Source organism: Trypanosoma melophagium (assembly GCF_022059095.1).
Source record: "Trypanosoma melophagium isolate St. Kilda chromosome Unknown ctg4segment1, whole genome shotgun sequence".
Classification (NCBI taxonomy): Eukaryota; Euglenozoa; class Kinetoplastea; order Trypanosomatida; family Trypanosomatidae; genus Trypanosoma; species Trypanosoma melophagium.
The window spans coordinates 204,020-230,962 of NW_027125179.1; the positions used below are offsets into that span (position 1 = coordinate 204,020).

A 26,943-nucleotide genomic window follows, 5' to 3' on the forward strand; every position below is an offset into this window, starting at 1 on the left:
TTGTTGAACACAGAGGAGAGTCCTGAGGCGGCGATGTCTTTCACTCTCTCTCTCTCTCACACTTTTTTTTCTCTTTCTTTCTCCACACACACACACACACACCGGCCGTCGTAATTACGAGGCCTGGCCAACGGGGTTCCGCACGGCCTCGCCGGAACGCGCAGCAGCTGCCTTCGGAGCGGCGTGGCGCTGGCAGAACGCCTTGATGCGCTCCACAGCATCACGATACACGGAAACGGGCCGTGTCGTCACCAGCCGCAAGAATCCCGGCGCGTGGAAGATGGTTCCCGGCAGCAGCTGCACGTTCTCCTCCTCCAGCAGCTTCTCGAAGAACTCCACGTCGGTCTTGATGTCACGCAGCTTATCGAAATCAATGCGGGCCATCACGTACATGGCGCCCTGAGGCATCGTTGGCGCCAATCCGACACAGTTACCGAGGTGGGTGTAGAGGTACATGGCGCTCTCCTCGATTTGGCGCATGTTGTCGTCGAAGTACTTCTGCGGGGTGTTGAGCAGTGCTTCGGAGAGCGCACCCTGCACAAGCGTGTTGGGGCCACACACAAGCATCGCCAATTTCTGCAGGCCTTCCAGGTACTTGCGTGCCTTGTTGCACGGGTCAACGCAGATCAGCCAGCCCAGGCGCCATCCAGGAACGACGAGGTTCTTCGCAGTGCCGCTCAGGATGACTCGCGGGACGGTGCTCTTAAAGTCGGAAACAGACGTGAAGACGGCGTTGGGGTTCTGGCCCTTAAACACCATGCCCGCGTAGATCTCATCCGCGAACATCGGCAACTCAAGCTCCTCTGCGAGCCGCACAAGTTCTTCCACGTGGCTGCGGCTGAAGTTACTGCCGCAGGGGTTTGACGGGTTTGTGATGATCATCAGCTTCGTCTTGTCATCCTTGAGCCTGCGGATCTCGTCCAGGTCGGCCTCCCAGTCCTTGTCCGGCCGACAGTTGTAGAAGTGCATGCCAATGCCGTAGGCCTTGCACACCGTCTCGTAATGCGGGAAGGCAGGCTTCGGCAGCAGCACGTAGTCTCCCCTGTCGCAGGCTGCCGTGATGGCCAGGAGAATGCCATGTGAGCCGCCGGAGCAGAACACAATGTTCTCCTTCACGATCGCCTGCTTGAGCTCCTCCTTATGGACGAAGGAGTTGCGCCACCACGTTGCAACGGCATCGCGTGCTTCCGGGGCCCCCACCACCGGGAGGTACCCGTTCCAGTCCTGCGTGTCAATCACCTCCTTCAGCTTTTCCTTGTGTGACACCGGTGTGAGGAGGTTCTTGTCGAGCGTCGGATCGCCCACCGAGAGCTTGATGATGGGCTTCGGGGATGGCGACGGCTTCGCGTTGTCGGAGACCGTGCGGATGGGGTTGAATACAAGACTCGCATGAGTCGACATCGGAACCTCCCAGGAGCTCATTGTGCGTTTACTTTCTGTCTTATTGTTGGCTTTCTAAATGCGCTTGAATGCTCTTTTAACAAGTGCAAGATTGTTCGCAGTGTGTTCACAAATAGTCAGATGAAAAAGCAGGGGGAAAGTACAGCAGGACACAGCACGGGTAGCATCAGATCGCACATGTTCTTTATTGCTACTCTCTTCATCTGTTGTTGATTTCCTTTCTGTCTCTCTACTGCTTTTGCTTCCATTGTTTCCTTCATTCCATTTTTACACTCCTCTGTGTGTTGCTCCATCTAAAGGGTCCGGTTTACCCTGCTGGCCACCTTATTTGTTGTTCCATCCCAACACCCGGGTAAGCCCGCGAGGATGGGGCTGTGGTATTGGCAACAAGAATAACAACAGGGGCCCGGGTACCGTGCAAACAGAGTGCACGTGCAAGTTCCACACACCACGCACACACACGCACACATGCGTGAAGAGGAAATTAGAACACAAAATAAAAAAAGGGAGTGGGACTGTTGACACCACAACTTTCAGTGTGGTATCGCCCACCCTTAAAACACAAAAAAATATGCATGCGTTTTGATCGTTTTGATTGATGTGTATTAAAGCATTTGTCTCTTTGCGTTCTGTCATTCTGCTTGGTGCCTGTTGGGGCTCATTTCCATAAAATAAGAGGGGGAAGAATTCAAAATAAATAACCAACCAGTTCACAAATAGTAGTTTGTTGAACACAGAGGAGAGTCCTGAGGCGGCGATGTCTTCTCTCTCTCTCTCACACTTTTTTTCTCTTTCTTTCTCCACACACACACACACACACCGGCCGTCGTAATTACGAGGCCTGGCCAACGGGGTTCCGCACGGCCTCGCCGGAACGCGCAGCAGCTGCCTTCGGAGCGGCGTGGCGCTGGCAGAACGCCTTGATGCGCTCCACAGCATCACGATACACGGAAACGGGCCGTGTCGTCACCAGCCGCAAGAATCCCGGCGCGTGGAAGATGGTTCCCGGCAGCAGCTGCACGTTCTCCTCCTCCAGCAGCTTCTCGAAGAACTCCACGTCGGTCTTGATGTCACGCAGCTTATCGAAATCAATGCGGGCCATCACGTACATGGCGCCCTGAGGCATCGTTGGCGCCAATCCGACACAGTTACCGAGGTGGGTGTAGAGGTACATGGCGCTCTCCTCGATTTGGCGCATGTTGTCGTCGAAGTACTTCTGCGGGGTGTTGAGCAGTGCTTCGGAGAGCGCACCCTGCACAAGCGTGTTGGGGCCACACACAAGCATCGCCAATTTCTGCAGGCCTTCCAGGTACTTGCGTGCCTTGTTGCACGGGTCAACGCAGATCAGCCAGCCCAGGCGCCATCCAGGAACGACGAGGTTCTTCGCAGTGCCGCTCAGGATGACTCGCGGGACGGTGCTCTTAAAGTCGGAAACAGACGTGAAGACGGCGTTGGGGTTCTGGCCCTTAAACACCATGCCCGCGTAGATCTCATCCGCGAACATCGGCAACTCAAGCTCCTCTGCGAGCCGCACAAGTTCTTCCACGTGGCTGCGGCTGAAGTTACTGCCGCAGGGGTTTGACGGGTTTGTGATGATCATCAGCTTCGTCTTGTCATCCTTGAGCCTGCGGATCTCGTCCAGGTCGGCCTCCCAGTCCTTGTCCGGCCGACAGTTGTAGAAGTGCATGCCAATGCCGTAGGCCTTGCACACCGTCTCGTAATGCGGGAAGGCAGGCTTCGGCAGCAGCACGTAGTCTCCCCTGTCGCAGGCTGCCGTGATGGCCAGGAGAATGCCATGTGAGCCGCCGGAGCAGAACACAATGTTCTCCTTCACGATCGCCTGCTTGAGCTCCTCCTTATGGACGAAGGAGTTGCGCCACCACGTTGCAACGGCATCGCGTGCTTCCGGGGCCCCCACCACCGGGAGGTACCCGTTCCAGTCCTGCGTGTCAATCACCTCCTTCAGCTTTTCCTTGTGTGACACCGGTGTGAGGAGGTTCTTGTCGAGCGTCGGATCGCCCACCGAGAGCTTGATGATGGGCTTCGGGGATGGCGACGGCTTCGCGTTGTCGGAGACCGTGCGGATGGGGTTGAATACAAGACTCGCATGAGTCGACATCGGAACCTCCCAGGAGCTCATTGTGCGTTTACTTTCTGTCTTATTGTTGGCTTTCTAAATGCGCTTGAATGCTCTTTTAACAAGTGCAAGATTGTTCGCAGTGTGTTCACAAATAGTCAGATGAAAAAGCAGGGGGAAAGTACAGCAGGACACAGCACGGGTAGCATCAGATCGCACATGTTCTTTATTGCTACTCTCTTCATCTGTTGTTGATTTCCTTTCTGTCTCTCTACTGCTTTTGCTTCCATTGTTTCCTTCATTCCATTTTTACACTCCTCTGTGTGTTGCTCCATCTAAAGGGTCCGGTTTACCCTGCTGGCCACCTTATTTGTTGTTCCATCCCAACACCCGGGTAAGCCCGCGAGGATGGGGCTGTGGTATTGGCAACAAGAATAACAACAGGGGCCCGGGTACCGTGCAAACAGAGTGCACGTGCAAGTTCCACACACCACGCACACACACGCACACATGCGTGAAGAGGAAATTAGAACACAAAATAAAATAAAAAAAGGGAGTGGGACTGTTGACACCACAACTTTCAGTGTGGTATCGCCCACCCTTAAAACACAAAAAAATATGCATGCGTTTTGATCGTTTTGATTGATGTGTATTAAAGCATTTGTCTCTTTGCGTTCTGTCATTCTGCTTGGTGCCTGTTGGGGCTCATTTCCATAAAATAAGAGGGGGAAGAATTCAAAATAAATAACCAACCAGTTCACAAATAGTAGTTTGTTGAACACAGAGGAGAGTCCTGAGGCGGCGATGTCTTTCACTCTCTCTCACACTTTTTTTTCTCTTTCTTTCTCCACACACACACACACACACCGGCCGTCGTAATTACGAGGCCTGGCCAACGGGGTTCCGCACGGCCTCGCCGGAACGCGCAGCAGCTGCCTTCGGAGCGGCGTGGCGCTGGCAGAACGCCTTGATGCGCTCCACAGCATCACGATACACGGAAACGGGCCGTGTCGTCACCAGCCGCAAGAATCCCGGCGCGTGGAAGATGGTTCCCGGCAGCAGCTGCACGTTCTCCTCCTCCAGCAGCTTCTCGAAGAACTCCACGTCGGTCTTGATGTCACGCAGCTTATCGAAATCAATGCGGGCCATCACGTACATGGCGCCCTGAGGCATCGTTGGCGCCAATCCGACACAGTTACCGAGGTGGGTGTAGAGGTACATGGCGCTCTCCTCGATTTGGCGCATGTTGTCGTCGAAGTACTTCTGCGGGGTGTTGAGCAGTGCTTCGGAGAGCGCACCCTGCACAAGCGTGTTGGGGCCACACACAAGCATCGCCAATTTCTGCAGGCCTTCCAGGTACTTGCGTGCCTTGTTGCACGGGTCAACGCAGATCAGCCAGCCCAGGCGCCATCCAGGAACGACGAGGTTCTTCGCAGTGCCGCTCAGGATGACTCGCGGGACGGTGCTCTTAAAGTCGGAAACAGACGTGAAGACGGCGTTGGGGTTCTGGCCCTTAAACACCATGCCCGCGTAGATCTCATCCGCGAACATCGGCAACTCAAGCTCCTCTGCGAGCCGCACAAGTTCTTCCACGTGGCTGCGGCTGAAGTTACTGCCGCAGGGGTTTGACGGGTTTGTGATGATCATCAGCTTCGTCTTGTCATCCTTGAGCCTGCGGATCTCGTCCAGGTCGGCCTCCCAGTCCTTGTCCGGCCGACAGTTGTAGAAGTGCATGCCAATGCCGTAGGCCTTGCACACCGTCTCGTAATGCGGGAAGGCAGGCTTCGGCAGCAGCACGTAGTCTCCCCTGTCGCAGGCTGCCGTGATGGCCAGGAGAATGCCATGTGAGCCGCCGGAGCAGAACACAATGTTCTCCTTCACGATCGCCTGCTTGAGCTCCTCCTTATGGACGAAGGAGTTGCGCCACCACGTTGCAACGGCATCGCGTGCTTCCGGGGCCCCCACCACCGGGAGGTACCCGTTCCAGTCCTGCGTGTCAATCACCTCCTTCAGCTTTTCCTTGTGTGACACCGGTGTGAGGAGGTTCTTGTCGAGCGTCGGATCGCCCACCGAGAGCTTGATGATGGGCTTCGGGGATGGCGACGGCTTCGCGTTGTCGGAGACCGTGCGGATGGGGTTGAATACAAGACTCGCATGAGTCGACATCGGAACCTCCCAGGAGCTCATTGTGCGTTTACTTTCTGTCTTATTGTTGGCTTTCTAAATGCGCTTGAATGCTCTTTTAACAAGTGCAAGATTGTTCGCAGTGTGTTCACAAATAGTCAGATGAAAAAGCAGGGGGAAAGTACAGCAGGACACAGCACGGGTAGCATCAGATCGCACATGTTCTTTATTGCTACTCTCTTCATCTGTTGTTGATTTCCTTTCTGTCTCTCTACTGCTTTTGCTTCCATTGTTTCCTTCATTCCATTTTTACACTCCTCTGTGTGTTGCTCCATCTAAAGGGTCCGGTTTACCCTGCTGGCCACCTTATTTGTTGTTCCATCCCAACACCCGGGTAAGCCCGCGAGGATGGGGCTGTGGTATTGGCAACAAGAATAACAACAGGGGCCCGGGTACCGTGCAAACAGAGTGCACGTGCAAGTTCCACACACCACGCACACACACGCACACATGCGTGAAGAGGAAATTAGAACACAAAATAAAATAAAAAAAGGGAGTGGGACTGTTGACACCACAACTTTCAGTGTGGTATCGCCCACCCTTAAAACACAAAAAAATATGCATGCGTTTTGATCGTTTTGATTGATGTGTATTAAAGCATTTGTCTCTTTGCGTTCTGTCATTCTGCTTGGTGCCTGTTGGGGCTCATTTCCATAAAATAAGAGGGGGAAGAATTCAAAATAAATAACCAACCAGTTCACAAATAGTAGTTTGTTGAACACAGAGGAGAGTCCTGAGGCGGCGATGTCTTTCACTCTCTCTCTCTCTCACACTTTTTTTTCTCTTTCTTTCTCCACACACACACACACACACACCGGCCGTCGTAATTACGAGGCCTGGCCAACGGGGTTCCGCACGGCCTCGCCGGAACGCGCAGCAGCTGCCTTCGGAGCGGCGTGGCGCTGGCAGAACGCCTTGATGCGCTCCACAGCATCACGATACACGGAAACGGGCCGTGTCGTCACCAGCCGCAAGAATCCCGGCGCGTGGAAGATGGTTCCCGGCAGCAGCTGCACGTTCTCCTCCTCCAGCAGCTTCTCGAAGAACTCCACGTCGGTCTTGATGTCACGCAGCTTATCGAAATCAATGCGGGCCATCACGTACATGGCGCCCTGAGGCATCGTTGGCGCCAATCCGACACAGTTACCGAGGTGGGTGTAGAGGTACATGGCGCTCTCCTCGATTTGGCGCATGTTGTCGTCGAAGTACTTCTGCGGGGTGTTGAGCAGTGCTTCGGAGAGCGCACCCTGCACAAGCGTGTTGGGGCCACACACAAGCATCGCCAATTTCTGCAGGCCTTCCAGGTACTTGCGTGCCTTGTTGCACGGGTCAACGCAGATCAGCCAGCCCAGGCGCCATCCAGGAACGACGAGGTTCTTCGCAGTGCCGCTCAGGATGACTCGCGGGACGGTGCTCTTAAAGTCGGAAACAGACGTGAAGACGGCGTTGGGGTTCTGGCCCTTAAACACCATGCCCGCGTAGATCTCATCCGCGAACATCGGCAACTCAAGCTCCTCTGCGAGCCGCACAAGTTCTTCCACGTGGCTGCGGCTGAAGTTACTGCCGCAGGGGTTTGACGGGTTTGTGATGATCATCAGCTTCGTCTTGTCATCCTTGAGCCTGCGGATCTCGTCCAGGTCGGCCTCCCAGTCCTTGTCCGGCCGACAGTTGTAGAAGTGCATGCCAATGCCGTAGGCCTTGCACACCGTCTCGTAATGCGGGAAGGCAGGCTTCGGCAGCAGCACGTAGTCTCCCCTGTCGCAGGCTGCCGTGATGGCCAGGAGAATGCCATGTGAGCCGCCGGAGCAGAACACAATGTTCTCCTTCACGATCGCCTGCTTGAGCTCCTCCTTATGGACGAAGGAGTTGCGCCACCACGTTGCAACGGCATCGCGTGCTTCCGGGGCCCCCACCACCGGGAGGTACCCGTTCCAGTCCTGCGTGTCAATCACCTCCTTCAGCTTTTCCTTGTGTGACACCGGTGTGAGGAGGTTCTTGTCGAGCGTCGGATCGCCCACCGAGAGCTTGATGATGGGCTTCGGGGATGGCGACGGCTTCGCGTTGTCGGAGACCGTGCGGATGGGGTTGAATACAAGACTCGCATGAGTCGACATCGGAACCTCCCAGGAGCTCATTGTGCGTTTACTTTCTGTCTTATTGTTGGCTTTCTAAATGCGCTTGAATGCTCTTTTAACAAGTGCAAGATTGTTCGCAGTGTGTTCACAAATAGTCAGATGAAAAAGCAGGGGGAAAGTACAGCAGGACACAGCACGGGTAGCATCAGATCGCACATGTTCTTTATTGCTACTCTCTTCATCTGTTGTTGATTTCCTTTCTGTCTCTCTACTGCTTTTGCTTCCATTGTTTCCTTCATTCCATTTTTACACTCCTCTGTGTGTTGCTCCATCTAAAGGGTCCGGTTTACCCTGCTGGCCACCTTATTTGTTGTTCCATCCCAACACCCGGGTAAGCCCGCGAGGATGGGGCTGTGGTATTGGCAACAAGAATAACAACAGGGGCCCGGGTACCGTGCAAACAGAGTGCACGTGCAAGTTCCACACACCACGCACACACACGCACACATGCGTGAAGAGGAAATTAGAACACAAAATAAAAAAAGGGAGTGGGACTGTTGACACCACAACTTTCAGTGTGGTATCGCCCACCCTTAAAACACAAAAAAATATGCATGCGTTTTGATCGTTTTGATTGATGTGTATTAAAGCATTTGTCTCTTTGCGTTCTGTCATTCTGCTTGGTGCCTGTTGGGGCTCATTTCCATAAAATAAGAGGGGGAAGAATTCAAAATAAATAACCAACCAGTTCACAAATAGTAGTTTGTTGAACACAGAGGAGAGTCCTGAGGCGGCGATGTCTTTCTCTCTCTCTCTCTCACACTTTTTTTTCTCTTTCTTTCTCCACACACACACACACACCGGCCGTCGTAATTACGAGGCCTGGCCAACGGGGTTCCGCACGGCCTCGCCGGAACGCGCAGCAGCTGCCTTCGGAGCGGCGTGGCGCTGGCAGAACGCCTTGATGCGCTCCACAGCATCACGATACACGGAAACGGGCCGTGTCGTCACCAGCCGCAAGAATCCCGGCGCGTGGAAGATGGTTCCCGGCAGCAGCTGCACGTTCTCCTCCTCCAGCAGCTTCTCGAAGAACTCCACGTCGGTCTTGATGTCACGCAGCTTATCGAAATCAATGCGGGCCATCACGTACATGGCGCCCTGAGGCATCGTTGGCGCCAATCCGACACAGTTACCGAGGTGGGTGTAGAGGTACATGGCGCTCTCCTCGATTTGGCGCATGTTGTCGTCGAAGTACTTCTGCGGGGTGTTGAGCAGTGCTTCGGAGAGCGCACCCTGCACAAGCGTGTTGGGGCCACACACAAGCATCGCCAATTTCTGCAGGCCTTCCAGGTACTTGCGTGCCTTGTTGCACGGGTCAACGCAGATCAGCCAGCCCAGGCGCCATCCAGGAACGACGAGGTTCTTCGCAGTGCCGCTCAGGATGACTCGCGGGACGGTGCTCTTAAAGTCGGAAACAGACGTGAAGACGGCGTTGGGGTTCTGGCCCTTAAACACCATGCCCGCGTAGATCTCATCCGCGAACATCGGCAACTCAAGCTCCTCTGCGAGCCGCACAAGTTCTTCCACGTGGCTGCGGCTGAAGTTACTGCCGCAGGGGTTTGACGGGTTTGTGATGATCATCAGCTTCGTCTTGTCATCCTTGAGCCTGCGGATCTCGTCCAGGTCGGCCTCCCAGTCCTTGTCCGGCCGACAGTTGTAGAAGTGCATGCCAATGCCGTAGGCCTTGCACACCGTCTCGTAATGCGGGAAGGCAGGCTTCGGCAGCAGCACGTAGTCTCCCCTGTCGCAGGCTGCCGTGATGGCCAGGAGAATGCCATGTGAGCCGCCGGAGCAGAACACAATGTTCTCCTTCACGATCGCCTGCTTGAGCTCCTCCTTATGGACGAAGGAGTTGCGCCACCACGTTGCAACGGCATCGCGTGCTTCCGGGGCCCCCACCACCGGGAGGTACCCGTTCCAGTCCTGCGTGTCAATCACCTCCTTCAGCTTTTCCTTGTGTGACACCGGTGTGAGGAGGTTCTTGTCGAGCGTCGGATCGCCCACCGAGAGCTTGATGATGGGCTTCGGGGATGGCGACGGCTTCGCGTTGTCGGAGACCGTGCGGATGGGGTTGAATACAAGACTCGCATGAGTCGACATCGGAACCTCCCAGGAGCTCATTGTGCGTTTACTTTCTGTCTTATTGTTGGCTTTCTAAATGCGCTTGAATGCTCTTTTAACAAGTGCAAGATTGTTCGCAGTGTGTTCACAAATAGTCAGATGAAAAAGCAGGGGGAAAGTACAGCAGGACACAGCACGGGTAGCATCAGATCGCACATGTTCTTTATTGCTACTCTCTTCATCTGTTGTTGATTTCCTTTCTGTCTCTCTACTGCTTTTGCTTCCATTGTTTCCTTCATTCCATTTTTACACTCCTCTGTGTGTTGCTCCATCTAAAGGGTCCGGTTTACCCTGCTGGCCACCTTATTTGTTGTTCCATCCCAACACCCGGGTAAGCCCGCGAGGATGGGGCTGTGGTATTGGCAACAAGAATAACAACAGGGGCCCGGGTACCGTGCAAACAGAGTGCACGTGCAAGTTCCACACACCACGCACACACACGCACACATGCGTGAAGAGGAAATTAGAACACAAAATAAAATAAAAAAAGGGAGTGGGACTGTTGACACCACAACTTTCAGTGTGGTATCGCCCACCCTTAAAACACAAAAAAATATGCATGCGTTTTGATCGTTTTGATTGATGTGTATTAAAGCATTTGTCTCTTTGCGTTCTGTCATTCTGCTTGGTGCCTGTTGGGGCTCATTTCCATAAAATAAGAGGGGGAAGAATTCAAAATAAATAACCAACCAGTTCACAAATAGTAGTTTGTTGAACACAGAGGAGAGTCCTGAGGCGGCGATGTCTTTCACTCTCTCTCTCTCACACTTTTTTTTCTCTTTCTTTCTCCACACACACACACCGGCCGTCGTAATTACGAGGCCTGGCCAACGGGGTTCCGCACGGCCTCGCCGGAACGCGCAGCAGCTGCCTTCGGAGCGGCGTGGCGCTGGCAGAACGCCTTGATGCGCTCCACAGCATCACGATACACGGAAACGGGCCGTGTCGTCACCAGCCGCAAGAATCCCGGCGCGTGGAAGATGGTTCCCGGCAGCAGCTGCACGTTCTCCTCCTCCAGCAGCTTCTCGAAGAACTCCACGTCGGTCTTGATGTCACGCAGCTTATCGAAATCAATGCGGGCCATCACGTACATGGCGCCCTGAGGCATCGTTGGCGCCAATCCGACACAGTTACCGAGGTGGGTGTAGAGGTACATGGCGCTCTCCTCGATTTGGCGCATGTTGTCGTCGAAGTACTTCTGCGGGGTGTTGAGCAGTGCTTCGGAGAGCGCACCCTGCACAAGCGTGTTGGGGCCACACACAAGCATCGCCAATTTCTGCAGGCCTTCCAGGTACTTGCGTGCCTTGTTGCACGGGTCAACGCAGATCAGCCAGCCCAGGCGCCATCCAGGAACGACGAGGTTCTTCGCAGTGCCGCTCAGGATGACTCGCGGGACGGTGCTCTTAAAGTCGGAAACAGACGTGAAGACGGCGTTGGGGTTCTGGCCCTTAAACACCATGCCCGCGTAGATCTCATCCGCGAACATCGGCAACTCAAGCTCCTCTGCGAGCCGCACAAGTTCTTCCACGTGGCTGCGGCTGAAGTTACTGCCGCAGGGGTTTGACGGGTTTGTGATGATCATCAGCTTCGTCTTGTCATCCTTGAGCCTGCGGATCTCGTCCAGGTCGGCCTCCCAGTCCTTGTCCGGCCGACAGTTGTAGAAGTGCATGCCAATGCCGTAGGCCTTGCACACCGTCTCGTAATGCGGGAAGGCAGGCTTCGGCAGCAGCACGTAGTCTCCCCTGTCGCAGGCTGCCGTGATGGCCAGGAGAATGCCATGTGAGCCGCCGGAGCAGAACACAATGTTCTCCTTCACGATCGCCTGCTTGAGCTCCTCCTTATGGACGAAGGAGTTGCGCCACCACGTTGCAACGGCATCGCGTGCTTCCGGGGCCCCCACCACCGGGAGGTACCCGTTCCAGTCCTGCGTGTCAATCACCTCCTTCAGCTTTTCCTTGTGTGACACCGGTGTGAGGAGGTTCTTGTCGAGCGTCGGATCGCCCACCGAGAGCTTGATGATGGGCTTCGGGGATGGCGACGGCTTCGCGTTGTCGGAGACCGTGCGGATGGGGTTGAATACAAGACTCGCATGAGTCGACATCGGAACCTCCCAGGAGCTCATTGTGCGTTTACTTTCTGTCTTATTGTTGGCTTTCTAAATGCGCTTGAATGCTCTTTTAACAAGTGCAAGATTGTTCGCAGTGTGTTCACAAATAGTCAGATGAAAAAAAAAAAAAAAAAACTAGAAATACTCAGACTAAAATACAGCAAGAGGAAACTTCACGTTACTTCTCCAATGCATCAAAAAAAAAAAAAAAATGCAAAAATCCTGAAGAAATCCCTCGGCAAATCAAACGTCAACATAGAAAAACAAAAAAGTAAAAACTATTCTTTTTCTTCTCTTTCCCCCGGTGTAGACGAGCGGCTTGCGGAGATGCACTTCGGTCCGCTCGCTATTACAAGGGATGCCGGCCACAGTGGTAGTAGTTGTGCACGGGAGGGAAAGGTGTGTGTGTGTGTGTGGGAGGAAATGGTTTGGTGCGCAGGCAGCGTCAGCGCTACTATCTAACGATTGTTCCAATGGCTCGTCAAGGTGTTCACTCAGTTTTCCCGAGTTACATAAAAAAGATACTTCTCATCACGTGCTGCTGTTTGCGCTCCGTCATCTAGGATCATGTTGTTGAACCGCGTGGGGGATGAAGGCGACCCCCAGCAGCCTGCCACGTTCCTGTGTGCTGTGTACTGGGGGTTGGTGTGGGTAGGAGAAGAGACGAGGCGCATGGCCCGCCGTGTGTTGCATCATCAGTGCCGTAAAATATCATGCATCAGTGTTCAGACTCGTCTTCCAATAATATAACATAGCATATTCATCACAAATGCCAGCAGTGTGTGTGCATGTATACATCAGCCTCTTGCACGTCACCCGACCGCAGAACAACGCGTTCATGCTCGTGCGGCTTGAAATGAGTGCTGTTGATCTTTCTTTTGTATTTATTTTCTTTTTCCTTTCACACTAGTCGCGTCTTATCATTTCGGGATTCTGGTTTTCGATTCTATCAGTGATAGTGAAGTATTATTGCGAGTTCTGCTACATGCTTTCTTGGTCTTAAAATATGGTGCCAACTGAAAAAAAAAAGAAATCAAAGTTGAGGATGAATAATAAAAATGTGTGAAAAGTAATTATCCTTTAAGTACTAGGAAGGCCTTAGGCTACTTGTAACTGAGTGGTGAACTGATATATATATATATATATATATATACAGATAGAAATAGAACTCCCAGTTTGCAATATTCTCTTGTATTGTAACCCATTGTTCTAAAAAAAAAAACATGATATCGAAGTTGACGTTTTACATTTTTCTTTCTTTCTCGTATATGCCCATTGAATTGTCACTTTTTTTTCACCATTCTTCTACTTTTTTCCTTTTTCTTTTCCATTTCTACTCGTTCCTGTGGAGTGCTTAGTGTGTTGAGATGTAAGAAATGAGATCAAGTACCTTGTGGGAGTAGCCTGTTTCGTTGTCGTACCATGCAATCAACTTTACGAAATGATCATTGAGCGAAATACCCGCCTTGGCGTCAAATACAGAGGTGAGAGTCACACCATTTATATCGGTAGAAACAATCTCATCTTCTGTATACCCCATAATACCCTTTAGTTCTCCTTCTGATGCCTTTTTAATAGCCTGAGAAATTTGTGCGTATGTGGCGGGTTTCTCTAGACGAGCTGTTAAATCCACCACTGAGACATTAGGTGTTGGTACACGGAACGCCATACCTGTTAATTTCCCATTAAGAGCGGGAATGACTTTCCCCACTGCCTTTGCAGCACCAGTGGAGGAGGGAATAATATTCTGTGCCGCCCCACGACCACCACGCCAGTCTTTATGTGAAGGACCATCTACCGTTTTCTGCGTAGCGGTTGTGGCGTGTACGGTAGTCATAAGTCCTTCCACAATACCAAAGTTATCATGAATCACCTTTGCAAGTGGTGCGAGGCAGTTGGTTGTGCATGATGCATTTGAAACAATTGTTTGTCCCTTGTACGTGGTGTTATTCACACCCATTACAAACATTGGGGTATCATCCTTTGGTGGTCCTGTCATGACAACTTTCTTTGCCCCTGCTTGAATGTGTTTCTTTGCAAGTTCCTCCGTGAGAAAAAGACCGGTGGACTCCACAATAATCTCCGCCCCAACATCCGCCCACTTGAGATCTGCCGGATCACGCTCACTGGTAACACGAATCTTTTTTCCATTCACGACAAGAGCCCCATTTTGTACTTCCACTGTACCTTCAAAGCGGCCATGGGTGGAGTCGTATCGCAGCATATATGCCATATAGTCCGCATCCAGAAGATCGTTAATGCCAACAACTTCAATATCTTTGCGTTGTTGGGCCGCACGGAATACCATACGGCCAATCCGACCGAAACCATTGATGCCGATTTTAATTGCCATTGTATACGCAAGTAAAGTATGCAAGCAAAAATAAAGATAATACGATGAAGAATTGTAAGTACTGATTAATAATAGTAATTCGATTGCTATATTCCTTTTTGTGTATTTATTTAAAAATATCAGAGACAAGATTGAGGAAAAAAAAAAATAAAAGAAAAAAAACATATCCATGCACATGTATAGGTTTATCCACTCTCTTACCACATTATATTTCCTTTCGCATCCATCTTTTTTTCTTTTTCTCATGCACAAACTCGATCTCTCTTTTCGTCTTTTTTTTTCGCCGTTTTTTTCTTTACCACTTTTCTTTTATTTATTCTTTTTTTTTTCAGTTTTTCTACATATCCCACACATCTTCCTTTTCTCCATAGAAATTGAGTTCTGCAACCAAATTCACCTTACACATACCTTCTTTCCTTCTTTTTCATCTTCTTTCCCTTTGTTTTTTTTTCTTTTCCAACACTCTTAATTCTTCTTGTGACGCGAGCAAAATTCACGAAGACGTCCGACAACTTCCTCAACAATATGTTTCGGTCGAGAAATCACAACACGAAAGTATCCTGGCATTTGAAAAAATGTACCGGGTATAACTTGTACATTCTCCTCATCTTCCAACATTTCATAGAACGCAATGTCATCTTTTATATCACTGAAAGCATCCAAATTAATTTTTACCATAATAAACATTCCTCCCCGTGGGGTTGCACATGATAAACCATGACACTGCGGTATTGCACTCGCAAATACCGTTGCATTATTGCATATTTCTTTAATATTTTGTTCAAAATATGATGCTGGTGTGTTATTCAAAATATCCGAGAGTACTCCTTGCACAACTGAATTAGGACCAAGTGATATAGTACTGAGATTACGCATTCCATCTTGAACCTCCTTTGCATGATTATCAGTATCCATAAGAAGAATCCAACCACATCGCCAACCAGGAATCATAAACGTTTTTGAGAGACCAGCAAGAATAAAGCGTGGAACAGGTGTATCAAACTCTGCTACAGAAACAAAGGTTTCACCAGGGAAAACAAGACCTGCATATATTTCATCAGAAATCAATGGAAGTTGTAACTCTTCACAGAGGCGAATTATATCTTTGATGTGTGCACGACCAAAATTACTACCACAGGGATTGGATGGATTTGTTATCAGTATACCTTTAGTTTTTTCATCCACTAAGCTTCGCAAATGATTAAAGTCAATCTCCCAATTCTTCTCCACTTTACAAAGATAATGACGTCCCTCAAACTTATAGAGATCACAAATAAAATCATACGACGGGAATCCCGGCATGGGAATTAATATATTATCTCCCTCATCACAAAGTGATGTGATTACAGTGAGTAATGCCTCAGAAACACCACAAGTGAGTATCACATTTTCTGCTTTACAATGTGATACTTGGTCACCAGCGAATTTCTTTCCCCAGTACTGTGCCACTGCTTCTCTCGCCTCTAGTCGTCCAAAGGCCTGTTGATATCCATTATACTTGTTACTTTCCACTCCACGCACAAATGCCTCTGTGGCACTTGTTGGTACAACAAGATTACCGTCATAAGTTGGATCTCCAATGGAGAGTTTGAGTTGTGTTTTCTCAGGAGGTGCACGGGAGGTGCGATAAGATATCGCCTCAAGCTTATTAACAGCCCTCTGCGTCATCAGCGATGGTTCCAATGTCTTCCATGCTGTCATGATGAGAGATAACTGTTTTACTTTTTGTTTTTACTTTCTCTTTGTACTATATCCCTTATAGTTTTTTTCGTTTTGTTTTTAGCTCCTATTATTGAGTTGCTATGAAAAAAGGAGTATTGCACTCGAATACCCTTACTCAGCTACTTACTCACTGACTCATAAATAAAAAAGAAACGGAGTGAAAGGTAAAAAAAAAGCACATATAAAGGCATATGTTACTAACTTCTTCAGAATAAAACTACTGGTGGCTTCGGGCAAAAAGATTTTTTTTTTCCCTTTCAAATATGTACAGAAATATGACTCTTCTTATCTTATCAATTACAAGCTTCATTGAGCCGATGAAGATTTTCTAGAAGAAAAAAAAGATTGTATCCACAAATACCAACGAACAGGTAGAATACGAAGTAGTGGGAAAAACAATAGGGAATTTGGTATATATACGCGTTCGACTCCATAACAAACGGCCCAAACGCAACAATCGGCGACCTCTTCAGGTGTGAGTTGACGAGGCATAAAAGAAAAGGTACTAAAAGGATTAAATATAGATGATCTATTTAAATTTTCTTCTACAGGAGGTTTATCAGGGCTTTTAGTTTCCGTCGTACTTGCTTTCACTAATGATGATGAATGAATTCCATACGGGCAAAGCAGCGTACTGCGTACTTTACCACGCTTTCCCTTTTTTCCAGCAATCATCATTTGAATACTTTCATGTGTCCCAATAGTTGCCCACTGGGAAGCGCTGTAGTCTGGATGTTCTCCATCGCCCATTAATCCCGCTACATTTGTAATTGTAACAAAATGACCATCCTGCTGACGAAACATCATTGGTAAGTATAATCTAGCCAAAACAAGAGGACACATGACATTGGTAAGAAGAACCCTTTCTGTGGATTCATCTGGGCGATCAAAAAAGTGTTTGCTACATGAAAGATTGGCAGCATTCACTACAATATTAACGGAACCCAACAACTTTGCCGCCCGTTGAACATGAATACGATTAGAAAAATCTACAACACTTGTCATAAAGTTTGAATTAGAAGGGGTTTGACCACTTTCCTGACTTGCAGAGGTCTCATCATTTGTATCCTGTTCTTCTCCCTCATTATCACCTCGGTATGGCTTAATAAGACGCGCTTCCTGGGAAAGTTTCTCTAGTTTATCGAAACTATAGTCCCATACAACAACTTTAGCATTAAGCTGATAAAAACGTAAGGCAATACATCTACCAACACCAGTACTTCCTCCTGTGACAAGTACCGTTTTGCCTGTAACTGAGGTGCGACGGTAGACAAAAAAACTATATATAGACCACAATATCCATCCTGTAATACTTAAAAAGATAAGGAAAATCATAATTACAATGTTCCTTTTCTCTTTTATTTAGTTTCAAGAAAATATGAAGGAATGCAAAAAAAAAAAAACTATTGAGAACCCAACATTTATTTACTTACTTATACAGAAGCAGGGATATAGCAATATGTAGAGCAATTAACCATTTAGGAAGAAATTCTTCTCCGGTAGAGGAGGTTTTTTTTTGGGGGGTTTGTCCTCTGTTCCAGCAATAAGAGCAACCACTTCGATACAACGAAAAAAAAAAAAAAAAACACAACAACAACAACAACAGCAAAACGGAGGGAAAAAACAAAAACAAAACAATTTCCTAATCCCCATCTTCTCACTTTCCACACGAATTACTTTGTACTGTCATTAACCGAATACACTCACGTGCTGCAGAATCCGCAGCGCGAATGGGTTCAGGCACTCGATGTTTACACATCGAAAGCACCAATGCGGTTGCCTCAGCATAGCCAATACGATGCCCTGGTGAAACAAAAATAGGCTTCTTAACATCACTGTTGGGTGTAGCGGCGTAGCCCCACAATAGACCACTCTGTCCGATGATTGGTTTTACTATTGGTCCCATCTCAGTGTGATGACTATCATTTTCGGATGTTGTAAAGAGTTGATTTGTTGCTTCACGGGTTATGCCATCAACATATATGAGATTTTTTGCACATCCAATAGTTGGAACGTCAAGCAAAACACCCAAATGGCTGGCGAGTCCACAACGCAAGGGATGATGAACTCCACAACCATCCACAAGGAATAACTGTGGAAAGCATCCTTCTTCAAGCAAAGTACTTCGTACATTTTCTATCAACTCCATAATAGGTCCAGCTTCCCGAAATGCTAAAAAACCTGGAATATAGGGTTCTGTTACTTCGCAATGGTGCAAGAAAACACGGATCTGTCGCATGGAAGGATACTCTAGAACAACAAGACACGCTACTGCAAGACTACTTCCCTTCACAAATGAGATATCCAACCCACCAACGTACCGAAGAACTGGTAAAAAGGAGGATGACACTGATAAATTTGAGCAGCGATTGAAATCCTGATATAACTGTGGACCAAGAACAGTAGAAGAATATTCTCTTAAAAGGTTATATGGAAGCATAAAAGGAACTGGCGAAATAGATATTTCTTCTCCTTCTGTAGTATAACGTTCAACAGTCCCTTCAGTTCGTGGGACACAGACAAGTTGGGCGACCTCCTGTTGTAAAACAGTCCACGCTTCCCGTTTAATAGCATCATCCTTTGCAATAGACATAGCAAGTGGGTCTCGAAACACACCGCAACCTGGGAATTGAGTCAATTTCAGCCTCCTCCAAGAAAATACCTACTTTGCCTAAAATTCTACGATTCTATACCCCTTTCATGTAGAAAAAGCAAAAAAAAAAACACAAACAAAGATAATTAGCACAAAACCCTTTAACCCTTCCACTTACACATATATCGATCTAAAAATATTCAATACACACAGTATAATGTTTACAAACCAAAAAACAACAACAAACTGCTACATAAAAAAAAAACAACTAAAAGTATCCAAAAGAAACTGTACAGCTCACTTGCCAATAAAAGGGGGGAAACGCGCACCCTGTTGTCCCTCAGTAGACCCTTTGAAATACATATATTGATACTGGACACAGTAGACACGAGAGTTGCTTAAAACATAATAACAGTAGGTTTATCCATTGAGGTGATACACGGCGCTCAAGCGTTTTTTTCCATACGCCAGTGTACAACGCAAATAATGCACCTACATGTAAAAGAATTCGTTTCGAATGTGTAGAGAAAGGAAAGCATAGGAAAAAAAGCAAAAATACCATGCGTGTGCACCATGCGTGTTGGCCCCTCATTAAGGGGAAAACAAGAACACATACACACAACAACAACAACAAAAAAAAAAAACGTTTCATCCAGAAGAAAAACATTTTCACCCCGCTTTTGCTTTCGTTTTACCAACGTTTTGCGTATTTTCCTATAAAGTCTTATTATTCTATTCCTTCTCTCTCTTCATGATGTACATTTCTCGTCTTATGCAAGACTGTGGGCATTGCCCTCATCATTATAGCTTTGACTTCTGCTGTCCGCTCTCAAGGAGTGTCATACCGCAGCGGCAGCAACCAACAAGATTGAGATTCAGCTTCTTCTTCTGGCGGAGATACGTCACTCGGCTCTGGAAACCAAAGCGCTCCATCGGATGATTGAGAGCCTCGCGCCGCATCTCCTTCACGTTCTCGGAATTGCTGTAGAAGAATCCATTGTTCACAATATTGTCCCCGATGAGCACGATGGTGAGGGGTACAAACGCCATGCTGGACTCGCTCCCAACACGCATGAGGTACATGTTGAACAGCTTCATTGCCTTCATGGCGTCAGCATCGCCCTCGCGAGCGAGCTGCGCAATTTGTGCCGCAGGTATCGACGGCTTACGCCCACCGACCGCTTGACGGTAATGAAACTCCAGGCCTGCACCACTCACCATGTCTTCATAATTGGGGAGCAACTTCAGTTCCGCAGCAGCCTTCTGGATGTATTCAATATCGTCTCGCATTGGAAGTGTTTGCGAGCTCAACTCCAGGGGAATGACGATGTACTTCTTTGACATCGCATCGTAGTTAACAAGAGAGCTTCCAAGTCCTGTGCCAGGCGCCAGCACGAGACAGCGTCCACACCCAAGCACAGTCCCTGCTGGCTGCTTCTCGCACTTATTCCACAGCGTGCCTTCCCACATGAGCTCAAAGTACTCCTTGAAGGTGTGTGTGTCGCTGGTGGCCAGCACACCAAAGCCACCGGCCTCGAGGTCATTGAGAATGACGCTGCGGCCCGGCGGGAACAATGCGGACGGGTAGTCCGCGAGGCGTGCAAGGCCCGCCAAGTTGTTGAACGGTCCGCCAACAGTGCCACCCGTCACGGGGCCGGGGACGTTGATCACACCAGCAGAAACGCGGGCGAGGACATCCGCAGGCACGGTCGCAAGGATCACGCGGAAAAACTCAAGGAGGTCCTTGATGTCCTTGTTCTTCATGTGGAAGCGCGTGGTGATGGCGCAGAGCCCGTCATTGCTGCAGCGCCGCGCAAATCCCAAGCGGGCGCTTGTCCCACCAACGTCACCAATGAATATAAGAGGCGCAGCCCAAGAACGCTTTGCAATCTCGGTGCGTAACTGGTCGAGGGTGACCTCGAGGATATCCATTTCTTCTCCTTTTTGGTGATTTTCTTGTTAACAGTAGGCGAGGGATGACACTATAGGCATGGGAGGGCGAAAAAAGAAAAAAAACAAGAAGGCAGGCATAGAGCAGTGTGTGACAGATTCCACAATACAAAGAGAGGCACACCCCAAAACATGTCGCAGCTATACGCTGAAGACAGATGTGTTTTTCTTATCCATATTCAGACGAAAACATCAAAATAACCACCACCACCACAACAACAACATCAACCACAACAAACAGCTTCAGCAAAGAAGTATCACTATGTGATTCTCTCTCCTCCCCTCTCTTCCTCTTACACCTTCTTGATTCCCAACGTGGGGTTGGAGAATCCCATACGCTTCGTTGATGTCGAGGAGTACAGGTTGTGGAATTTCTTCTTCATACCCTTTGTCGACATGAGACCCGGAACCGTTGGGTTCTTCACAGATCGCTCCACATCCGCCATGTAGGATGTATTGTTGCGGTGCATGGAAATGGGCTGATTTTCGGGAGAATAGAATTGATCCTGCTGCTTCTGCTCAGCCGTGACAGCAGCCCCGCCCCGCGCGCCAGCCGAGGCACCCTTGTGCATCTCCTCCAGTCCCTTGAAGTAGCGCCGAATGCGGTCTGTCTGCACCCAGTTGTAGGCAAAATGCTCCATAGTGTGCTTTGTGGAGTATGTAGTAGGGTCGTAGTTCTCTTGATATGCCTTCGGGCGGAACTTCTGCGAGCGAAACCAGAAGGGATTGCCAAAGCGAGGGTAGAGGCCAATACGAATGGCCTGGGGCTTTGCCACACGAAGCTTCACAACAGCCTCCGGGTTTAGCGGCAGAATGTCCGCCGGGTACATGTGACCTGTCCGGGTAAGAAATCGTGAGATGGTGGCAGGGTTTTTGTAGTTCAGCTTCATATACACCTCAGGAGAGGGGCGCTGCATCCCTTGCGGGTCCTTGTCTTCGATGTCAAACGGCTGCGCGTTGCGAAACTGCTGGAGGGCGATGTCCCCCACCGTCTCGCCGGTGCGCCAGCGCGTGAGGTTGGTGAGGAGACCCTCGTCTGGGAAGCGGTGGTAGTGGAGCTGCACCTGCTGCCCAAAGAGCCACCCCTCGCGGCCCCGCTTCCTTCCCCTGTACGCCGGCTCCTCCTGCGGCGCCACGTGGTACGGCCGCGAGTCCTGCCGCGTCAGCAGCCGAATGTACTCATCCCACGGCTGTCGGCACACAGCGAACTGCGCCATGGCGTGTGCATACACAGAACCACCCGCACGATTCATCGTCGATCGCCTTCTATCGCTCTCTGTATGCGTATGTGTATGTGTATGTGTGTGCGGAGACAGGCACCAGCAAGAACCCCAATTACTACTTCTGGCAGACAATGATACCAATGACAGCGCCACTATGTTTTCTCCAAATAGTTATTAATAACACAACTTACCGGCATTACCGCAGGAGTAGAGGGAGAAATTACATTGAGCACGCAAGCGAAATATGTAAAAAAAGTTGACCCAAAGAAATAAAAAAGAAAGGAAAAAAGAAAAGAGGTTGCGCCTTGTTGTCCCTCAGTAGACCCTTTGAAATACATATATTGATACTGGACACAGTAGACACGAGAGTTGCTTAAAACATAATAACAGTAGGTTTATCCATTGAGGTGATACACGGCGCTCAAGCGTTTTTTTCCATACGCCAGTGTACAACGCAAATAATGCACCTACATGTAAAAGAATTCGTTTCGAATGTGTAGAGAAAGGAAAGCATAGGAAAAAAGCAAAAATACCATGCGTGTGCACCATGCGTGTTGGCCCCTCATTAAGGGGAAAACAAGAACACATACACACAACAACAACAACAAAAAAAAAAAACGTTTCATCCAGAAGAAAAACATTTTCACCCCGCTTTTGCTTTCGTTTTACCAACGTTTTGCGTATTTTCCTATAAAGTCTTATTATTCTATTCCTTCTCTCTCTTCATGATGTACATTTCTCGTCTTATGCAAGACTGTGGGCATTGCCCTCATCATTATAGCTTTGACTTCTGCTGTCCGCTCTCAAGGAGTGTCATACCGCAGCGGCAGCAACCAACAAGATTGAGATTCAGCTTCTTCTTCTGGCGGAGATACGTCACTCGGCTCTGGAAACCAAAGCGCTCCATCGGATGATTGAGAGCCTCGCGCCGCATCTCCTTCACGTTCTCGGAATTGCTGTAGAAGAATCCATTGTTCACAATATTGTCCCCGATGAGCACGATGGTGAGGGGTACAAACGCCATGCTGGACTCGCTCCCAACACGCATGAGGTACATGTTGAACAGCTTCATTGCCTTCATGGCGTCAGCATCGCCCTCGCGAGCGAGCTGCGCAATTTGTGCCGCAGGTATCGACGGCTTACGCCCACCGACCGCTTGACGGTAATGAAACTCCAGGCCTGCACCACTCACCATGTCTTCATAATTGGGGAGCAACTTCAGTTCCGCAGCAGCCTTCTGGATGTATTCAATATCGTCTCGCATTGGAAGTGTTTGCGAGCTCAACTCCAGGGGAATGACGATGTACTTCTTTGACATCGCATCGTAGTTAACAAGAGAGCTTCCAAGTCCTGTGCCAGGCGCCAGCACGAGACAGCGTCCACACCCAAGCACAGTCCCTGCTGGCTGCTTCTCGCACTTATTCCACAGCGTGCCTTCCCACATGAGCTCAAAGTACTCCTTGAAGGTGTGTGTGTCGCTGGTGGCCAGCACACCAAAGCCACCGGCCTCGAGGTCATTGAGAATGACGCTGCGGCCCGGCGGGAACAATGCGGACGGGTAGTCCGCGAGGCGTGCAAGGCCCGCCAAGTTGTTGAACGGTCCGCCAACAGTGCCACCCGTCACGGGGCCGGGGACGTTGATCACACCAGCAGAAACGCGGGCGAGGACATCCGCAGGCACGGTCGCAAGGATCACGCGGAAAAACTCAAGGAGGTCCTTGATGTCCTTGTTCTTCATGTGGAAGCGCGTGGTGATGGCGCAGAGCCCGTCATTGCTGCAGCGCCGCGCAAATCCCAAGCGGGCGCTTGTCCCACCAACGTCACCAATGAATATAAGAGGCGCAGCCCAAGAACGCTTTGCAATCTCGGTGCGTAACTGGTCGAGGGTGACCTCGAGGATATCCATTTCTTCTCCTTTTTGGTGATTTTCTTGTTAACAGTAGGCGAGGGATGACACTATAGGCATGGGAGGGCGAAAAAAAGAAAAAAAAACAAGAAGGCAGGCATAGAGCAGTGTGTGACAGATTCCACAATACAAAGAGAGGCACACCCCAAAACATGTCGCAGCTATACGCTGAAGACAGATGTGTTTTCTTATCCATATTCAGACGAAAACATCAAAATAACCATCACCACCACAACAACAACATCAACCACAACAAACAGCTTCAGCAAAGAAGTATCACTATGTGATTCTCTCTCCTCCCCTCTCTTCCTCTTACACCTTCTTGATTCCCAACGTGGGGTTGGAGAATCCCATACGCTTCGTTGATGTCGAGGAGTACAGGTTGTGGAATTTCTTCTTCATACCCTTTGTCGACATGAGACCCGGAACCGTTGGGTTCTTCACAGATCGCTCCACATCCGCCATGTAGGATGTATTGTTGCGGTGCATGGAAATGGGCTGATTTTCGGGAGAATAGAATTGATCCTGCTGCTTCTGCTCAGCCGTGACAGCAGCCCCGCCCCGCGCGCCAGCCGAGGCACCCTTGTGCATCTCCTCCAGTCCCTTGAAGTAGCGCCGAATGCGGTCTGTCTGCACCCAGTTGTAGGCAAAATGCTCCATAGTGTGCTTTGTGGAGTATGTAGTAGGGTCGTAGTTCTCTTGATATGCCTTCGGGCGGAACTTCTGCGAGCGAAACCAGAAGGGATTGCCAAAGCGAGGGTAGAGGCCAATACGAATGGCCTGGGGCTTTGCCACACGAAGCTTCACAACAGCCTCCGGGTTTAGCGGCAGAATGTCCGCCGGGTACATGTGACCTGTCCGGGTAAGAAATCGTGAGATGGTGGCAGGGTTTTTGTAGTTCAGCTTCATATACACCTCAGGAGAGGGGCGCTGCATCCCTTGCGGGTCCTTGTCTTCGATGTCAAACGGCTGCGCGTTGCGAAACTGCTGGAGGGCGATGTCCCCCACCGTCTCGCCGGTGCGCCAGCGCGTGAGGTTGGTGAGGAGACCCTCGTCTGGGAAGCGGTGGTAGTGGAGCTGCACCTGCTGCCCAAAGAGCCACCCCTCGCGGCCCCGCTTCCTTCCCCTGTACGCCGGCTCCTCCTGCGGCGCCACGTGGTACGGCCGCGAGTCCTGCCGCGTCAGCAGCCGAATGTACTCATCCCACGGCTGTCGGCACACAGCGAACTGCGCCATGGCGTGTGCATACACAGAACCACCCGCACGATTCATCGTCGATCGCCTTCTATCGCTCTCTGTATGCGTATGTGTATGTGTATGTGTGTGCGGAGACAGGCACCAGCAAGAACCCCAATTACTACTTCTGGCAGACAATGATACCAATGACAGCGCCACTATGTTTTCTCCAAATAGTTATTAATAACACAACTTACCGGCATTACCGCAGGAGTAGAGGGAGAAATTACATTGAGCACGCAAGCGAAATATGTAAAAAAAGTTGACCCAAAGAAATAAAAAAGAAAGGAAAAAAAGAAAAGAGGTTGCGCCTTGTTGTCCCTCAGTAGACCCTTTGAAATACATATATTGATACTGGACACAGTAGACACGAGAGTTGCTTAAAACATAATAACAGTAGGTTTATCCATTGAGGTGATACACGGCGCTCAAGCGTTTTTTTCCATACGCCAGTGTACAACGCAAATAATGCACCTACATGTAAAAGAATTCGTTTCGAATGTGTAGAGAAAGGAAAGCATAGGAAAAAAAGCAAAAATACCATGCGTGTGCACCATGCGTGTTGGCCCCTCATTAAGGGGAAAACAAGAACACATACACACAACAACAACAAAAAAAAAAAAAAACGTTTCATCCAGAAGAAAAACATTTTCACCCCGCTTTTGCTTTCGTTTTACCAACGTTTTGCGTATTTTCCTATAAAGTCTTATTATTCTATTCCTTCTCTCTCTTCATGATGTACATTTCTCGTCTTATGCAAGACTGTGGGCATTGCCCTCATCATTATAGCTTTGACTTCTGCTGTCCGCTCTCAAGGAGTGTCATACCGCAGCGGCAGCAACCAACAAGATTGAGATTCAGCTTCTTCTTCTGGCGGAGATACGTCACTCGGCTCTGGAAACCAAAGCGCTCCATCGGATGATTGAGAGCCTCGCGCCGCATCTCCTTCACGTTCTCGGAATTGCTGTAGAAGAATCCATTGTTCACAATATTGTCCCCGATGAGCACGATGGTGAGGGGTACAAACGCCATGCTGGACTCGCTCCCAACACGCATGAGGTACATGTTGAACAGCTTCATTGCCTTCATGGCGTCAGCATCGCCCTCGCGAGCGAGCTGCGCAATTTGTGCCGCAGGTATCGACGGCTTACGCCCACCGACCGCTTGACGGTAATGAAACTCCAGGCCTGCACCACTCACCATGTCTTCATAATTGGGGAGCAACTTCAGTTCCGCAGCAGCCTTCTGGATGTATTCAATATCGTCTCGCATTGGAAGTGTTTGCGAGCTCAACTCCAGGGGAATGACGATGTACTTCTTTGACATCGCATCGTAGTTAACAAGAGAGCTTCCAAGTCCTGTGCCAGGCGCCAGCACGAGACAGCGTCCACACCCAAGCACAGTCCCTGCTGGCTGCTTCTCGCACTTATTCCACAGCGTGCCTTCCCACATGAGTTCAAAGTACTCCTTGAAGGTGTGTGTGTCGCTGGTGGCCAGCACACCAAAGCCACCGGCCTCGAGGTCATTGAGAATGACGCTGCGGCCCGGCGGGAACAATGCGGACGGGTAGTCCGCGAGGCGTGCAAGGCCCGCCAAGTTGTTGAACGGTCCGCCAACAGTGCCACCCGTCACGGGGCCGGGGACGTTGATCACACCAGCAGAAACGCGGGCGAGGACATCCGCAGGCACGGTCGCAAGGATCACGCGGAAAAACTCAAGGAGGTCCTTGATGTCCTTGTTCTTCATGTGGAAGCGCGTGGTGATGGCGCAGAGCCCGTCATTGCTGCAGCGCCGCGCAAATCCCAAGCGGGCGCTTGTCCCACCAACGTCACCAATGAATATAAGAGGCGCAGCCCAAGAACGCTTTGCAATCTCGGTGCGTAACTGGTCGAGGGTGACCTCGAGGATATCCATTTCTTCTCCTTTTTGGTGATT

The 26,943-nt window shown here is 49.8% G+C and overlaps 15 protein-coding genes across 15 annotated transcripts; all 15 read right to left on the bottom strand.

The window, feature by feature from the left end:
* Nucleotides 1-114: 114 nt before the first annotated feature.
* On the bottom strand, nucleotides 115-1,422 carry LSM04_001411 (Aminotransferase; the record flags this gene model as incomplete). Its single annotated transcript, XM_067338954.1, has 1 exon — nucleotides 115-1,422. One exon carries the CDS (start codon nucleotides 1,420-1,422, stop codon nucleotides 115-117), a length of 1,308 nt encoding a protein of 435 aa, XP_067187730.1.
* An 811-nt stretch (nucleotides 1,423-2,233) lies between these two features.
* On the bottom strand, nucleotides 2,234-3,541 carry LSM04_003752 (Aminotransferase; the record flags this gene model as incomplete). The annotated part of the gene is made up of 1 exon (XM_067338955.1): nucleotides 2,234-3,541. One exon carries the CDS (start codon nucleotides 3,539-3,541, stop codon nucleotides 2,234-2,236), a length of 1,308 nt encoding a protein of 435 aa, XP_067187834.1.
* Nucleotides 3,542-4,357: 816 nt separating this feature from the next.
* On the bottom strand, nucleotides 4,358-5,665 carry LSM04_009462 (Aminotransferase; the record flags this gene model as incomplete). Its single annotated transcript, XM_067338956.1, has 1 exon — nucleotides 4,358-5,665. One exon carries the CDS (start codon nucleotides 5,663-5,665, stop codon nucleotides 4,358-4,360), a length of 1,308 nt encoding a protein of 435 aa, XP_067188078.1.
* Nucleotides 5,666-6,489: 824 nt separating this feature from the next.
* LSM04_002109 (Aminotransferase) lies at nucleotides 6,490-7,797 on the bottom strand (the record flags this gene model as incomplete). Its single annotated transcript, XM_067338957.1, has 1 exon — nucleotides 6,490-7,797. The coding sequence occupies one exon, from the start codon at nucleotides 7,795-7,797 to the stop codon at nucleotides 6,490-6,492; it is 1,308 nt and encodes a 435-aa protein (XP_067187772.1).
* Nucleotides 7,798-8,610: 813 nt separating this feature from the next.
* Nucleotides 8,611-9,918, bottom strand: LSM04_006569 (Aminotransferase; the record flags this gene model as incomplete). Its single annotated transcript, XM_067338958.1, has 1 exon — nucleotides 8,611-9,918. One exon carries the CDS (start codon nucleotides 9,916-9,918, stop codon nucleotides 8,611-8,613), a length of 1,308 nt encoding a protein of 435 aa, XP_067187940.1.
* An 814-nt stretch (nucleotides 9,919-10,732) lies between these two features.
* Nucleotides 10,733-12,040, bottom strand: LSM04_005998 (Aminotransferase; the record flags this gene model as incomplete). Its single annotated transcript, XM_067338959.1, has 1 exon — nucleotides 10,733-12,040. The coding sequence occupies one exon, from the start codon at nucleotides 12,038-12,040 to the stop codon at nucleotides 10,733-10,735; it is 1,308 nt and encodes a 435-aa protein (XP_067187915.1).
* A 1,339-nt stretch (nucleotides 12,041-13,379) lies between these two features.
* LSM04_003131 (Glyceraldehyde 3-phosphate dehydrogenase) lies at nucleotides 13,380-14,378 on the bottom strand (the record flags this gene model as incomplete). The annotated part of the gene is made up of 1 exon (XM_067338960.1): nucleotides 13,380-14,378. The coding sequence occupies one exon, from the start codon at nucleotides 14,376-14,378 to the stop codon at nucleotides 13,380-13,382; it is 999 nt and encodes a 332-aa protein (XP_067187812.1).
* A 465-nt stretch (nucleotides 14,379-14,843) lies between these two features.
* On the bottom strand, nucleotides 14,844-16,079 carry LSM04_006517 (Aminotransferase; the record flags this gene model as incomplete). Its single annotated transcript, XM_067338962.1, has 1 exon — nucleotides 14,844-16,079. The coding sequence occupies one exon, from the start codon at nucleotides 16,077-16,079 to the stop codon at nucleotides 14,844-14,846; it is 1,236 nt and encodes a 411-aa protein (XP_067187937.1).
* Nucleotides 16,080-16,406: 327 nt separating this feature from the next.
* LSM04_004959 (Short-chain dehydrogenase/reductase SDR) lies at nucleotides 16,407-17,435 on the bottom strand (the record flags this gene model as incomplete). The annotated part of the gene is made up of 1 exon (XM_067338963.1): nucleotides 16,407-17,435. One exon carries the CDS (start codon nucleotides 17,433-17,435, stop codon nucleotides 16,407-16,409), a length of 1,029 nt encoding a protein of 342 aa, XP_067187876.1.
* A 322-nt stretch (nucleotides 17,436-17,757) lies between these two features.
* LSM04_005589 (Endonuclease V) lies at nucleotides 17,758-18,693 on the bottom strand (the record flags this gene model as incomplete). Its single annotated transcript, XM_067338964.1, has 1 exon — nucleotides 17,758-18,693. The coding sequence occupies one exon, from the start codon at nucleotides 18,691-18,693 to the stop codon at nucleotides 17,758-17,760; it is 936 nt and encodes a 311-aa protein (XP_067187904.1).
* Nucleotides 18,694-19,494: 801 nt separating this feature from the next.
* On the bottom strand, nucleotides 19,495-20,625 carry LSM04_007828 (Glucokinase; the record flags this gene model as incomplete). Its single annotated transcript, XM_067338965.1, has 1 exon — nucleotides 19,495-20,625. One exon carries the CDS (start codon nucleotides 20,623-20,625, stop codon nucleotides 19,495-19,497), a length of 1,131 nt encoding a protein of 376 aa, XP_067188003.1.
* A 311-nt stretch (nucleotides 20,626-20,936) lies between these two features.
* On the bottom strand, nucleotides 20,937-21,896 carry LSM04_005096 (uncharacterized protein; the record flags this gene model as incomplete). Its single annotated transcript, XM_067338966.1, has 1 exon — nucleotides 20,937-21,896. The coding sequence occupies one exon, from the start codon at nucleotides 21,894-21,896 to the stop codon at nucleotides 20,937-20,939; it is 960 nt and encodes a 319-aa protein (XP_067187884.1).
* Nucleotides 21,897-22,641: 745 nt separating this feature from the next.
* LSM04_003932 (Glucokinase) lies at nucleotides 22,642-23,772 on the bottom strand (the record flags this gene model as incomplete). The annotated part of the gene is made up of 1 exon (XM_067338967.1): nucleotides 22,642-23,772. One exon carries the CDS (start codon nucleotides 23,770-23,772, stop codon nucleotides 22,642-22,644), a length of 1,131 nt encoding a protein of 376 aa, XP_067187841.1.
* A 312-nt stretch (nucleotides 23,773-24,084) lies between these two features.
* On the bottom strand, nucleotides 24,085-25,044 carry LSM04_003915 (uncharacterized protein; the record flags this gene model as incomplete). Its single annotated transcript, XM_067338968.1, has 1 exon — nucleotides 24,085-25,044. The coding sequence occupies one exon, from the start codon at nucleotides 25,042-25,044 to the stop codon at nucleotides 24,085-24,087; it is 960 nt and encodes a 319-aa protein (XP_067187840.1).
* Nucleotides 25,045-25,791: 747 nt separating this feature from the next.
* LSM04_007590 (Glucokinase) lies at nucleotides 25,792-26,922 on the bottom strand (the record flags this gene model as incomplete). Its single annotated transcript, XM_067338969.1, has 1 exon — nucleotides 25,792-26,922. One exon carries the CDS (start codon nucleotides 26,920-26,922, stop codon nucleotides 25,792-25,794), a length of 1,131 nt encoding a protein of 376 aa, XP_067187991.1.
* Between the last annotated feature and the right edge of the window lie 21 nt (nucleotides 26,923-26,943).